The sequence below is a fragment of the Amaranthus tricolor genome, chromosome 5, assembly GCF_026212465.1.
Source record: "Amaranthus tricolor cultivar Red isolate AtriRed21 chromosome 5, ASM2621246v1, whole genome shotgun sequence".
In the NCBI taxonomy this organism is placed as follows: Eukaryota; Viridiplantae; Streptophyta; class Magnoliopsida; order Caryophyllales; family Amaranthaceae; genus Amaranthus; species Amaranthus tricolor.
Window position 1 is genome coordinate 20,212,248 of NC_080051.1, and position 13,074 is coordinate 20,225,321.

The 13,074-nt window shown below is 33.9% G+C and overlaps 1 protein-coding gene across 1 annotated transcript; it reads right to left on the reverse strand.

The window, feature by feature from the left end:
- Positions 1–9,724: 9,724 nt before the first annotated feature.
- LOC130812586 (ferredoxin, root R-B1) lies at positions 9,725–13,073 on the reverse strand. Its single transcript, XM_057678100.1, has 2 exons — positions 12,901–13,073; positions 9,725–10,434 (listed from the first exon to the last, which is right to left on the reverse strand). Exon 2 carries the CDS (start codon positions 10,423–10,425, stop codon positions 9,970–9,972), a length of 456 nt encoding a protein of 151 aa, XP_057534083.1. The 5' UTR covers positions 10,426–10,434; positions 12,901–13,073; the 3' UTR covers positions 9,725–9,969.
- Between the last annotated feature and the right edge of the window lies 1 nt (position 13,074).

The window sequence follows — 13,074 nt, forward strand, 5'->3', positions numbered from 1 at the left end:
AAATAGTTTTTCTTTATAATACATTGTTTGTTTTGGGCAATGAACATGTTTTATGAATCATAGTTAATAGTCCAATATGCCGCTCAAGAGAGAGAGTCCCGGGGGAGAGAACTGCGGACATATCATATCCATATCCCCTTCAAGAAAAGGGCACGAAGAAATGCGCCCACTTAATTTATTTTCTAAAGGGTAGGTTCCTCCAGGAAAAGGTGATTGATACCAAATACACTTGGAAAAGACACTTGTTTACTTCCAACGCACACAACAGATATTAAAATTGTTGTCGAGCCAAGATAACAAAAGCAAATGGAAAACATAAAATAAATAAAAGAAACTGAATAAGACTCTGGAAAAAAAATAAAAGGTACGCCAAAACTATAAGAAGTGTAAAACGCAGATACTACGCCTCCAGCTACTTTTATCATCGGTCTGGTCCTCAAGTGCAACTTATGCAAGTCAATTTTTATTTGCTCCTTCAACATTCTTTTATGTCTAACCCGACTTCTCTTTCCCTCACTATAAGGCTTTCCACCATTCTTGATGAGGCGTCTGTAGTCTTTTTCTTAACATGTCCAAACCACCTCAGCTTGTTTTTACCAATTTTTCGGACAAAGGAGCGACCTCTAACCACTCTCTCAACTCCTAGTTCCTGTTATTTTTTGCACCACTTTCCATTTTAATTTCTTCCACAAATTTTGCATCATTTTTTTTGGCAATGGTCTTACTGTCATTCTTTTAATTTCATCCACAAACTTATACTCTCTCTCCATCTTAATTATTTATTTCTATCATCTACTTGTTTTTTTTTCTTATTCTCCAATTCAATTGCCCTTTCCACTAAGGACATGCTTGGATTGAGTATAAATATTTAAGGGGGGAAATAAAGTCAAACTAATGAAATGAAAGCAAATAGAGATGCATTGAAAGTAGTTGTGATAGTTGTAAAGAAGGTAAAATGAGCATGAAATAAACATAAAGAAGGAAAAAGAATATGATTTTCCCTATTATGGAGGTAATGCATTCCCTTACCCTCCCCTAAGATAAATGTTTACTCCACAAAATTGAAAACTCATTTTATTTGTCATTACATTGCAACTATTCTTTCACCTCTACAACAATCAAATTTCACTAATTTCTCAATATTTATCAACTTTATTTTCTTATTTTGACTTTTTTACTTTTTAAATATTTACACTTAATCCAAACATGCTCTAAATTTCACGTATTTGCACTATGTGCAAAATAAAAGGCAGAGGAAATACATTTTACCTTTAACATATTCAGAGGAAATACATTTTACCTTAACATATTCATACATTTAGTGTATAGGGTAGAAAAATTGATATATTCCTCTTTTGAGAAAGTAATAAGCTAAATTTAGATATAGGGAGAGTGTTTAAAAATTATACCCAGTTTATAAAAACTTTTCAACAAGGACCTTTAATTTGACCAAATCCAACCCATCCTCCAACTAAGTGACTCATGTACATGTGTGTTTTCACCATTAATTCCCCACGTGTAATTGACCGTCCACAATCGGCATAAAGTATCTTTTACCCGATATTATTTTTTTTTTGACTAATATTACAAATAATTACGTATAGCAGAGTAAATATTAAAAAGTGGTTTGCTCCCGCCAGTTTTGAAAAAGAGTGGCTGCATTTCGTCTTAAAAAATAAACGTAAGAGTTAATAGGATGGGGATGATTGATGCTGGTCATGGAATGGAGGCTTCGTATTTTCTACGTAATCTACAAACCTTATACTCCATTTCGTATAGCGGTTTAAAGTATTAAGAATAGCGCTTCAATATACAACACTTTATTCTATTTAATGAACAACACATACACCAACATAAATTATAATTGGTCTGCTATTTTAAGTCTTTTAAATCTTTTTTTGTAAGATGGTGTATTTGTGTATATAAATATTTTGCACATTCAATCGAATCTAGGTAAGTCGTGATTATCATTTATAATATAATAACTTATAATTGTATAAAACTTAACATAAATTATCTAAATAATCAATTATAATGGACCGAAACATAAATTATGTAAAATTGAAAAATGTAGAACATAACCTTTTAATGGACCAAATACAATTGAAATGGACATAAGCATAATTTATGTAAAACCTAATACATAATAAGTCTTTTTGCCATACCTCAAACTTTAATAATTCTAAGTTACACTAAATATTATTAAAATTTGTCTTACTCAATTTCTAATAACCTTACTTTACAATGTTGGTTCTCAATTCCGGCTTAGTGATCGAACTGTTTGTACTAGTGTTATGTATAATGCTATGTATAATATGTCCGAGATTAAATTTGTTATGTATAATGCTATGTATAATATGTCCGAGATTAAATTTATTTAAAAGTTTAGCTTGTAGTATTATGATTGAGTATTTTATTTTAAAGTCTATTCTAAAATGATTTGCAGTTCGATTTGGTCTAAATAATTAATAAGTGAGCAGATTAAAAATTTTATTTTTCTTAAAAAAAAAAACAGACCATACCAAATACTCAAACTACAATTTGATTCGCTTGCATTTGTGATTTAGATCAAATATTATTCGTCTAACAACTAATTTTTATTTACAAAAATCAATAAAGTAAACATTTAGGGTGCATTTTCAGTGAATATAGAAAATGTCCATCTTTTCTTAATTTGAAAGGGTAGAAAAAAACATGTAATTATTGATTTTCATCAAAGAGAGTAATAAATCATAAATCATAGATCATAATTCGCAATACATAATTGGCAATTCATAATTCATAATGAATAAAAGCCTTGGAAGAAAAGTCTACCTCCTAATTCTAACACAGTACATCATTAGACATTATATATCATTATAAAGAAACCAAGTATCCTTTACCCTTAAGCTTACACAAAATTATACTACTAGATTATTAAAGTTAGTTTGCTTTGCAAAAGAAACTACGGGTCAAAAGTTAAAAAAATAAATTATAAAATAGCTAGTCTCCTTGAGACTGCTTCTATGAGAGACTTTTTCAGGCTCAACCTATTAAATTTTAATGTCCACTTATTGTATTATACTTAATACCTTCTTATAATATATTTAATGCCTACCGAAAAAGAACTTAAAATACTTATTTACAATATATTTTCTTTATAGTTTCCTTTTTGGACCAGCCTAATTGGAGTTCGTCTTTCAAAAAGACCGTCTCTTACAAGAATTTATGATTACAAAATATATTCAATATTTAATAAATTGGAATACTGATTGATCACATCCACTAGTTGTATGTCTGTGATGATTCATCAATAATAATAATAATAATAATAATAATAATTATTATTATTATTATTATTATTATTATTATTATTATGGGAGACTTCAACTGCATAGCCAACCTAGATGAAAGAATAGGTCAACGACCTCGTATTCATAAAATGGAACACTTAAGGAGATGTATGGAAGCTTGTAATATTCATGATCTAAAAAGTACAGGGAGATTCTTCACCTAGACCAACAAGCAGTAGGGATCCGCGAGGGTCTTAAGCAAAATCGATCGACAAGCCTGGTAAAGCACCTTCCCTAAATCAGAGGTTGTTTTCCTCTCAGAAGGGGACTTTGATCACACCCCGATGCTCATCCACTTCTTCAAGTAGCAAAGAAGGACCAAAATGTTCAAATTCTTCAACCACTGGGGAAAACAGGAAGACTTCATTGGGGCAATCCAAGACATTTGGGACAATACTATCCAAGGTTCTAAAAGCCATCAAATCATCACGAAACTCAAGAACATACAAGGTCACTATAAGTAGAACTTCAAGAAAGATGAACAAGCAGCGGTGATCCAAGCGGAAGATAACCTTCTTATAGCCTAGGAGAAGGTACACTCCCACCCTGCTAATGTGCATCTTATTGATATTGAATGCAAAATGACAGATCTTCTCAAAAAGGCCAAGGAAGAGAGAGACTCTGCTCTTCGTCAAAAGGCCAAAATTGTATGACTCACTATGAGAGATTAGAACACTAAATTCTTCCATCAATCCACCAAACACAAATATAGATCAAACACCATCAATATGCTTCACATAGGCGATGAGATAATGAGCGATCAAACTAGGATCCGTGAGACCTTCCAGAAATACTACACTTATCTTTTGTGTTACGATATAGAAGAGAGACGGCTCAACAACATGAATACCATTCATCAGGGCCCAGTTCTCACGGAGGCCCAACAATTCGGAGGATGAAATTAAAAAGACAATATGGAGCATCCTTGAAGATAAAGCTCTTGGTCCAAATGGCTTCAATAGTGGCTTCTATAAAGCAGCCTGGCCAGTAGTAGGCACTGATGTGGTTGAAGCAGTCCAAGATTTCTTCAACACAGGAATTTTTCCTAAGGCTTGGAACGTCACAACTATCACCTTGATCCCCAAAACTCAGAGTCCGAAGGGTCCAGGGGATTACCGTCCCATTTCTTGCTGCAATATCATGTACAAATGCATCTCCAAGCTCATCTGCAGTAGACTCAAGCTTGTCCTGGGTTCCATCATCAGCTCCAACCAAGGCGCATTCATGGAAGGACACAACATTCTTCATAATATTCTATTGTGCCAAGATATGGTGAAGCACTATGGAAAGAAAAATTGCACGCCCAGTTGCCTTCTTAAAATAGGCCTATGAAAGGCCTATGATACTCTGAATTTGGGTTTTCTGAAAGATATGATGACAGCCCTCAATTTTCCGACCCAATTCATCAAGAGAATCATGACGTGTGTTACCTCCACCAATTGTTCACTGATCCTAAATGGTACCCCACTGGAACCCTTCAACGCCAAACGTGGAGTTAGACAAGGCGACCCAATGTCCTCGCTTCTTTTTGTCATCGGCATGGAATATCTTTCTAAAATCCTCAAAACTGTTGGGGAAGTAGAGGATTTCAAATTCCATCCAAGATGCGCCAAACTGAACCTAAACCACCTTTTCTTCACTGATGACCTTATGTTATTCTGCAAAGGAGACATGCAATCTATTAAGCTTCTTAGCCATGGTGTGGAAAATTTCTCTCAAGTTTTGGGCCTCGCTGCTAATTACACAAAATCAGGGATCTACCTTGCAGGGGTCGATGATGATTTCAGAGCGCTCGTAGTTAATACCCTAGACTTTGCCTTTGAGCGCCTCCTTATGAAATACCTAGGCATGCCTCTCACTTCCAAACAGTATACAACAGTTGACTGCGACTACTTGGTGGACAAAATGACTACTCGAATTCGCTCCTGGTTTGCAAGGAAACTCTCATATACAGCTCAACTCCAATTGGTCAACTCAATCCTTATGAGCATTTCTAATTACTGGAGTCAAACTGTGATTCTTCCCAAGAAAGTTGTCAATCAGATTAACACTACATGTTGCTCTTATCTTTGGCATGAAGAATCAGATAGCAGATCCCCAGGGAATGTAAGCTGGGAGAAGGTGTGTAGGCTTAAAAAAGAAGGCAGGCTCAGGATTCGAAACCTCCAGCTCTGGAAACTAGCAGCCGTAGGTAAAATAGCATGGCACATTAACTCAATGCAGGACTCCTTGTGGGTTAAATGGGTACACAAAGTGTATATGAAAGGAGGAAGATGGGAGCTCTTCAATGCCTCTATCACGGAAAGTTGGGTTATAAAAAAACTTTGCCAAGTCAAGGAAACACTCAACGTATGGATGAAAAAGTCGCAATATTCCATAGAAACTGTGTACAATGAATTTATGGGAACCAAGGACAAAGTATGCTGGGCTAATACAGTGTGGATTAGAGCTGTCACACTAAGAAGCCGCTTCATAATTTGGCTCGCCTGTCATGAGAGACCCAAAACCAAGCAACGTCTCAAGAACATGGGAGAGGTGGGTGATGAGACTTGTCCTATACGTGAAAGTCAGATTGAATCGATCGAACACCTCTTTTTCCAATGTGACTTCAGCTGCCAATGTGTGGAAGCTCTTAAACGTTGGGTAGGGGTGAACTGGAGCATCAAGAGCATGAAAGACATCCATCGTAAATGCCGAATGCCTAGAAAGAAATCAAAGCTCATAGAGGCAATCTTTTGTAACCTCATCTATACTATTTGGAACGTTAGAAATGATGCTATCTGGCAGAAGAAGGTGATGACTGTCTGGAGGGTGGTAGACTCCATAAAAGCAGAATCTAAAATCAGATTCAAATCGCTGTCGCTTTAATGAACCCATGTTACATTGGTTGATAACGTTGTAATTGTGTTGATTGCTGGCTTGTGTATCTTTGTGCTCTTTCTGGCTTTGCAGGGTCTCTCCATACCTGCTGCTTCTTGATTCTTGGATGCACAACCTGCTGCTGCCCTACGTCCACAGTATTGCTGCTGCACCTGCTGTCTGCTGCTATTCCAGCCACCGATCAGCTGCTGTACCTGCTGACTGCTGGCTTCTGGTCCCTGTTCCAGTGCACTACGCATCAGCAGCCAGCATGCACATGTTTTTGCTGAGGTTTCTTTCTTTGGATGCTGAACTTCGAGTGTGTACCTGCTGCTGTACTACAGGCTCTTTGTGCAGGATATTCTTGGACCCTAGTCTCATTTTGTACCTATGTTCTATGCCTCTTTTGTAATGGTCTTATTTGGACCCTCTTGTCTGCGACTAACGCATAGGTAGATTTTTCATGTTGTATGGCCGTTTGTGGCATTATTTTGAGATATCCCGATGTCTCCCTTGCACATGAAGGATGAGGTTGAGAAACTCTTCATAAAAGTTGGGCTCTTCTTACACACTGATGCAACTAATAGAGAGGCCCCTGAATATCTGGACTCACCTCTATTTGTAAATGATTTCGTTAAGTGTTTTATAGAAAATCGTTTGACAATAATAATAATAATAATAATAATAATAATAATAATAATAATAATAATTAAAATTTGATCTTTACTCAATGAAAAAGAAGGTTTAAAAATGCAATCGTAGCAGGAGAGACGATAAATCTTAGCTTATAATCACTTTTCAAACAAAATAATAATAAAAATTACTCTTAATAACCAACGACCAAGCTAAAAGTGGGTTTGATTAGATGTTGTTTTTAGTTAGTACATTAATTTGCTGGCCTTTGGATGTGCTTTCTTCTCATATAATGAAAGAGGTAAAAGTTAAAACATTTATTATTCAGCTGTTTTCATATGGTAATATTGTTTTCGCCTTTCATTAATCAATTCCAATTGATGGTAAAATCATTAATTACATATGTTCGGTGGGTTATAATACAATATATGTTACAATTTTTTAATTATGCAACATAAAAGTGATAGAAAAAATTAGGCAAAAAAAAATTATAATTTGTAAACTATAGCCTTGAAGTTTGAAAACTTTGCGAGTTACAGCTGCAAAGTTCTTTTTGTTTTATAGCCACAAATTTACAAAATTTTGTAAATTCAGACCAATTTACCAAATGACCTGCTAAATAACCTTTAATCAGACTTAGTTAACTTTAACTTTCACTTAAATCCATTAATCCAAGTTAATTACTCACCAATCTTTATCTAATCCAAACTTGCCATTTATTTTCTCTCTCCACCTAAGAGCTGAATAATAAATGCTTGGATTGGATAAAGTTATTTATTTATTTTGACCGAACTTAATAAACATTTATTTTGTTTATTTATTGACATTTTAAAAAAATATAAAGTCATTTATCAAAGATTCTAAAATAAAATGTGAATTCATTTAAAATAGGATGATTTTTTTTTTTTAAAAAAAAAAAAAAAAAAAAAAACTAATAAACTCAAGGTTTAAACATAGTATGCTGTACATTCTAAAGGAAACTCACTATCTTCTTTCCTTTCTATATTTTGAGACATTAAGAATCAAATCTTCTCATTTGTATTGATTAATTACTAATTATAGGTTATGGAAGTTGGACTAAGAACTTAGATACACTTTATTCTTGTTCCTTCCACTCTACTTGTCAAAAATTAAAGCACTTTTAAAACCTCTTTAATATAGTGGAAATTTACAATGATTCTGTTAATAAATAAGCCTAATGATTGAGTCCATTTCATTTTTTTAATTAGAGCCCATTTCATTTTAATTGTATAAATCTTTATCATTTGTCTTGTTAATTTTGTGATCTGTAGACTGTAGCTTGTATAGAATATTTAGGCCCAATCATCTTTTTTTCTAATTGTATTATATTATCAGATACTCTTTCGAGAGATCGTCTCTCAAAAAGACGACCTTAAAATAAGAAGTCCATCCTTGTATTATTTTTAATTTGTACTAATATATCTCTCGAAGAAACCGTCTCACAACAATTTGTATTATGGTTTAGGCTGAGTGAAAGGTTGGCTAGGCGGAATCCATTTTGCTTTTTTCTTTTTTTTTTTTTTTGAAAAAGTAGTACCTGTACCAAACGAGACATAAACTAACTTAATAAAAAATTTGTCATTTCTCAATTATCAAATTAGAAAGGTTCTTGGAAGAGTATTTTATTTAAAAAAGCAATATAGTAGTACTCATAACCAATGTTATGTCTCATTTACAAAACGCATAATATCATTAATACTTCACGCAGACTATATCAATCAAAATAAATCAACAAAACAAAAAGGCAAACAAAATATCTCTCAATTGATAATGCTTCGTTGTCAAGAACTGCAACCAAGATTATCAGGATTGAGATTCTACGTAGAATCGAAATCAACTGGTGGGACCGGATCGTAGGATCGGACGATCCTACAAATTTACAAAATTAACAAGTTGTATTATGTGTATGTTTGTTATTTGATCATTTTCAATTTAAAAAAGCATTAAGAACCCATACATTTTCTTAAGATTTTACTTTAATTTTAAAATACATATATATCTAGACTTTTTAATATAGTTTTTTTTTCTCTATTCTTAATGAAATGACAAAATATATATAAAATATACACTACACATAATATAAATATAACACATATACACAAGGATATAATAATAAACCATAGTAAGCAAAAAAAAGAATAAAGATACTACTAAAAAAATTTTAATTAGTAGTTTTGACCGATCCTACAGACCCTACCAACGATTCTAGCCGATCCTGATGATCCTAACTATGATTCTAGCTGATCCTAACTGATCCCACCAACGATCCTGATCGGTCCTGACCGATCCCATGCACAATTCTGGCAGATTTCAATCCTATACATGAGTACAATCCTACAATTCAAATCGCAATTTTGATAACTGAGTGCTCATCCTTATGTTATGTTTCTTTCAATTTAATGGTGGTTTAAAAACTTACATATCACAATGCTATAAATTGAGTTGGTAAAGGAGTATCTGAAAAATATTTTATGTAAAATAATTATATTATATAAGAAATAATCTAGTAATTTTTTAAAAAATATATTCATTACAAAGTTTTAAGTTATCAAAAAATTCATCCCTTCCCCCTTATACAGAATTACTTGTAACACCCTGGTCTTATCAAATCATTGATGACTACCCATGGCGATTATAAACTTGCCTCACAAATCAATACAAAGTCTTTCAGAGCACTTTAACCTCGTTAATACGCACTTAAAAACTTTTGAAAAGATACCTATCCTACAAATACTCCCACCAAACATGCTTATAATTGTAGAATTTTCAGCAAATGATATCCCATGAAAAATAATACACCTAATCAATATAGATAGTGATTTAATTTATTTTTTAAAGCTCAACTCAGGAATGACATACTAGCCTGATGCAAACAAAAAAAAAAATAAATTAAGTGCCTCACTTCACTTGAATCACTTTCATTTGATTTAATGAAAACAAAAGAAAAAGTGCAAACAATACACAGCTATAACACTACAATTTTACAAATTGTGAATTCTTTGATCAACTGCAGAACTCATTTAACATTTTTCAATAGGTAAACCAGCTACAAGGTTTATTGAATCCCACAACTAGAAAATCCATGAAAGCTAACATACATAAAACTCATATCTTTCCTAGTACCTTAGTACAGATCAGCCTCTTTGTGGGTGTGGATTACACAGTCGGATCGCGGGTACGAAACACATGTGAGCAAATAACCCTTCTCCATTTGATTTTCATCCAGAAAAGATCCATCTGATTGATCCACAGTTCCACTTTCGAGCTGCCCAGCACAAGTTGAGCAGGCACCTGCCCTGCATGAGTACGGTAGCTCAAGCCCCGCTTGCTCGGCTGAATCAAGGATGTAACAATCATCTGGAGCATCAAATTCATTTTCTTCCCCGTCTGGCCCAATTACTTTTATCTTGTATACAGCCATTGCAGTCGTTCTAAAAGAGCATGAAGATTTCAAGCCAAATGACTTGGATATTTCTTTTACTGAACCCAAAGATACAGGGCAGTTCACCATGGGGGTCAATGATGTTGTCTTTGGAATGGTGCTAAGCAGGCTTTGAATAGGGATGTTCACAGTCGACATTGTTTCAGCCTGAATTGTTGGAAAAACAGTTAATTGGTAGTTATTTCCAAGAATTTATCAATGAATCATAAATTCAAGCATACACCGATTGTCATTGACAAATATGTATGCGTTACTTGAACCGAACACAACAAAGTTTCGGAAGCACATTGGCCCAACAATGGAATTAAGGGAAATAAAGAGAAATAATTAAAAAGAAAATTCACAATGATGATGCTTTGGTTCAGAAGTCCGAACCATATCATAAAATCCAATTCATTGACATACCATTCAACAATACTAACAAAGAACAAATCGCAATATCCTACTTCATACTCCTATTAAGACCACACTAGCTTGGTTAGTTTCTTCACTACCATCATTAATCAAAAATTATCAGCCGAATGTCACTGCAACAGTGCTCTCAGCATCCACCATCTTGAGCTACTTACAGCTCGTAATAGCCTAACACATCAGCCATCAACTCCCTAAACCTAATTATTCCTTTCTGTTTTGACACATATTTGTTTCTCCTTGATTTTTTTGGGTAAAAGAATTTGACAAATAACATCGAAATTTCACCATCATAACAGATAACTTCCTTATCTAAGCTAGTCACTTCTGTATGGATACTATCTAATTCTCTTATAGATAGCTTCATTGTCTTAAAAACGTTCTCACATGTTTTTGTTCAATCTCTTAGGCGAGGACTACTACTCATGGTGGACATTGCAATCTCAACTGCACAACACAGGACATGACCTAAATATAGGACAAGGTTCATATGCACTATTGATATGCTAGCACAACTACGGTACAGTATAGAGAGCCCATCACACATTCCTGTTGTTTTATTGTGAGCTAAAGCCGACAACCCGGGTTTATGTCTTCAAAAAAGTATCAAGAATTTGGTTGGTCCTCACTACAATACAACCCTCTCACTGTCCGTGGTATACACAATCCAAGTGATTTTGGCCAAAACTAATTATCACTATACATCAAAATTCTATGGCAGTTCAATGACACTTCAAAGCAATTTTCCATGGTAGATCTTATTTTTCAATCAAACGCTTTCTTTAATTTCACAACACACACGTCACTCATCCACATTCCAGATACTCATTACACAAGTGACTTTTCTATAGTACACAATCACATGGTGAAAGCTAGCCCTTTCAAAAGAAAGTCTCAACTTTTGGTCATCAGTCCAGCAGCTCTCTTACTTGTAAAACTAACAAATATCTTAGTGATAAGGACATTAGGCATATGCACAGCCGTATGGGAGTTCTAACAAAATAATTATCCTTACAGGAGACGTTCAAATCCTTGTGAGAAACTACACTCAATAAATTACTGCCTAATGGTTTACAAGATTAAGGAGCTATCATACATCCCAAAAAATCAATTAACCAAAACATGCATTAACTGAATTTTCGGGTTTACTACATCGAATTCAACCAAAAAGTTACATAGATTTAGCATATATATAGCCCAAAATATCATGAATTCATGACCAAATCGCACTCCAGTTCAACTACATTTCATAACTCCAACGGTAACACTATGTTTGGATAACAAATTAGGAGAAAAAAGAAAAGACGAAAGGGGAAGGGAAGGGAAAGGAAGAGAGGGAAACACTACATTGTTTGTATAGGAAGGTAGGGGAGGGAAAAGAAAGGAAATCCATTTTCCTTAGATTTGAATGTTAACAAAATATAGGGACTTAATTCAAAATTCTTTTCGTCCCTTTTTGCTATCCATCCAAATCCTCTCCTTTCTTTTCCCTCTATTTCCCTCCATCCAAACAAAGGCCTAAAAGTGGCTCCCACCACGTCAAGATCCGGGGGGTCGGATGTATCATGCAACCTAGGGTATATAGTAAAATCATCCAATTAAACTTCCTCAATTATCAATATTGTAAATATCCTAGAGCAACGCATAGATCTCCCAATGACATGAAATATCCAAACTTTGGCTATTACTAAAACAAATACATAAACATCAACAACTGGGAGTTAAATAACCCAACATATAATCTCAATTCTCAATGTAAAAGAAGCAAACTTTATTATGATTCAAATAATCCTAAATCGTGATGACCACCACCATCATCATCATCATCAATTCAAATAAACCTAAATAAACCAAAATTGCGAAGACCAATTTAAGAATCTAAAAAGAAATACTTTCAACAAAAAGGCAGACCATCAATTATTTTTTACAAGTAATAGTCCTCTTTGTCGCTGAAATTAATCAAAACTAAAGATGTTGACACTTTGGAGGCGTGCACCTTAAGCCCTTTATATAAGTTCCTTAAAGAGAGTCGCTTTCAAATTCAAGCATAATTCAAAAAAAATCCAAAAATATATATATTTCTTAAGAAAATATACCCATAAATTATATCAATAACTTTACATAAAAAACTTCAACAATACAGAAACCCAGAAGCAGAAAATCAACCTTACAAAAAATGGAAATTAGAAAGATGGGTTTTACCTGAAATTTGAGATTAAAGGAAATATAAGTGTGTGGATCCACAAAGGGTTTTTGAAAGTGGCGACTGAATGTAAGAAAGGTTAATGATTTATCGTTGTTAATTGGTCTTTTATAAACAGAGAAAAGAGCGGCAGACTACACAGTTCTATATTATATAATTTTTTTTTTTGAAGA

What these genes read in the sequence shown, in the direction of transcription:
- LOC130812586 (XM_057678100.1), bottom strand. Translation starts at nt 10,425, where the DNA reads ATGTCGACTGTGAACATCCCTATTCAAAGCCTGCTTAGCACCATTCCA.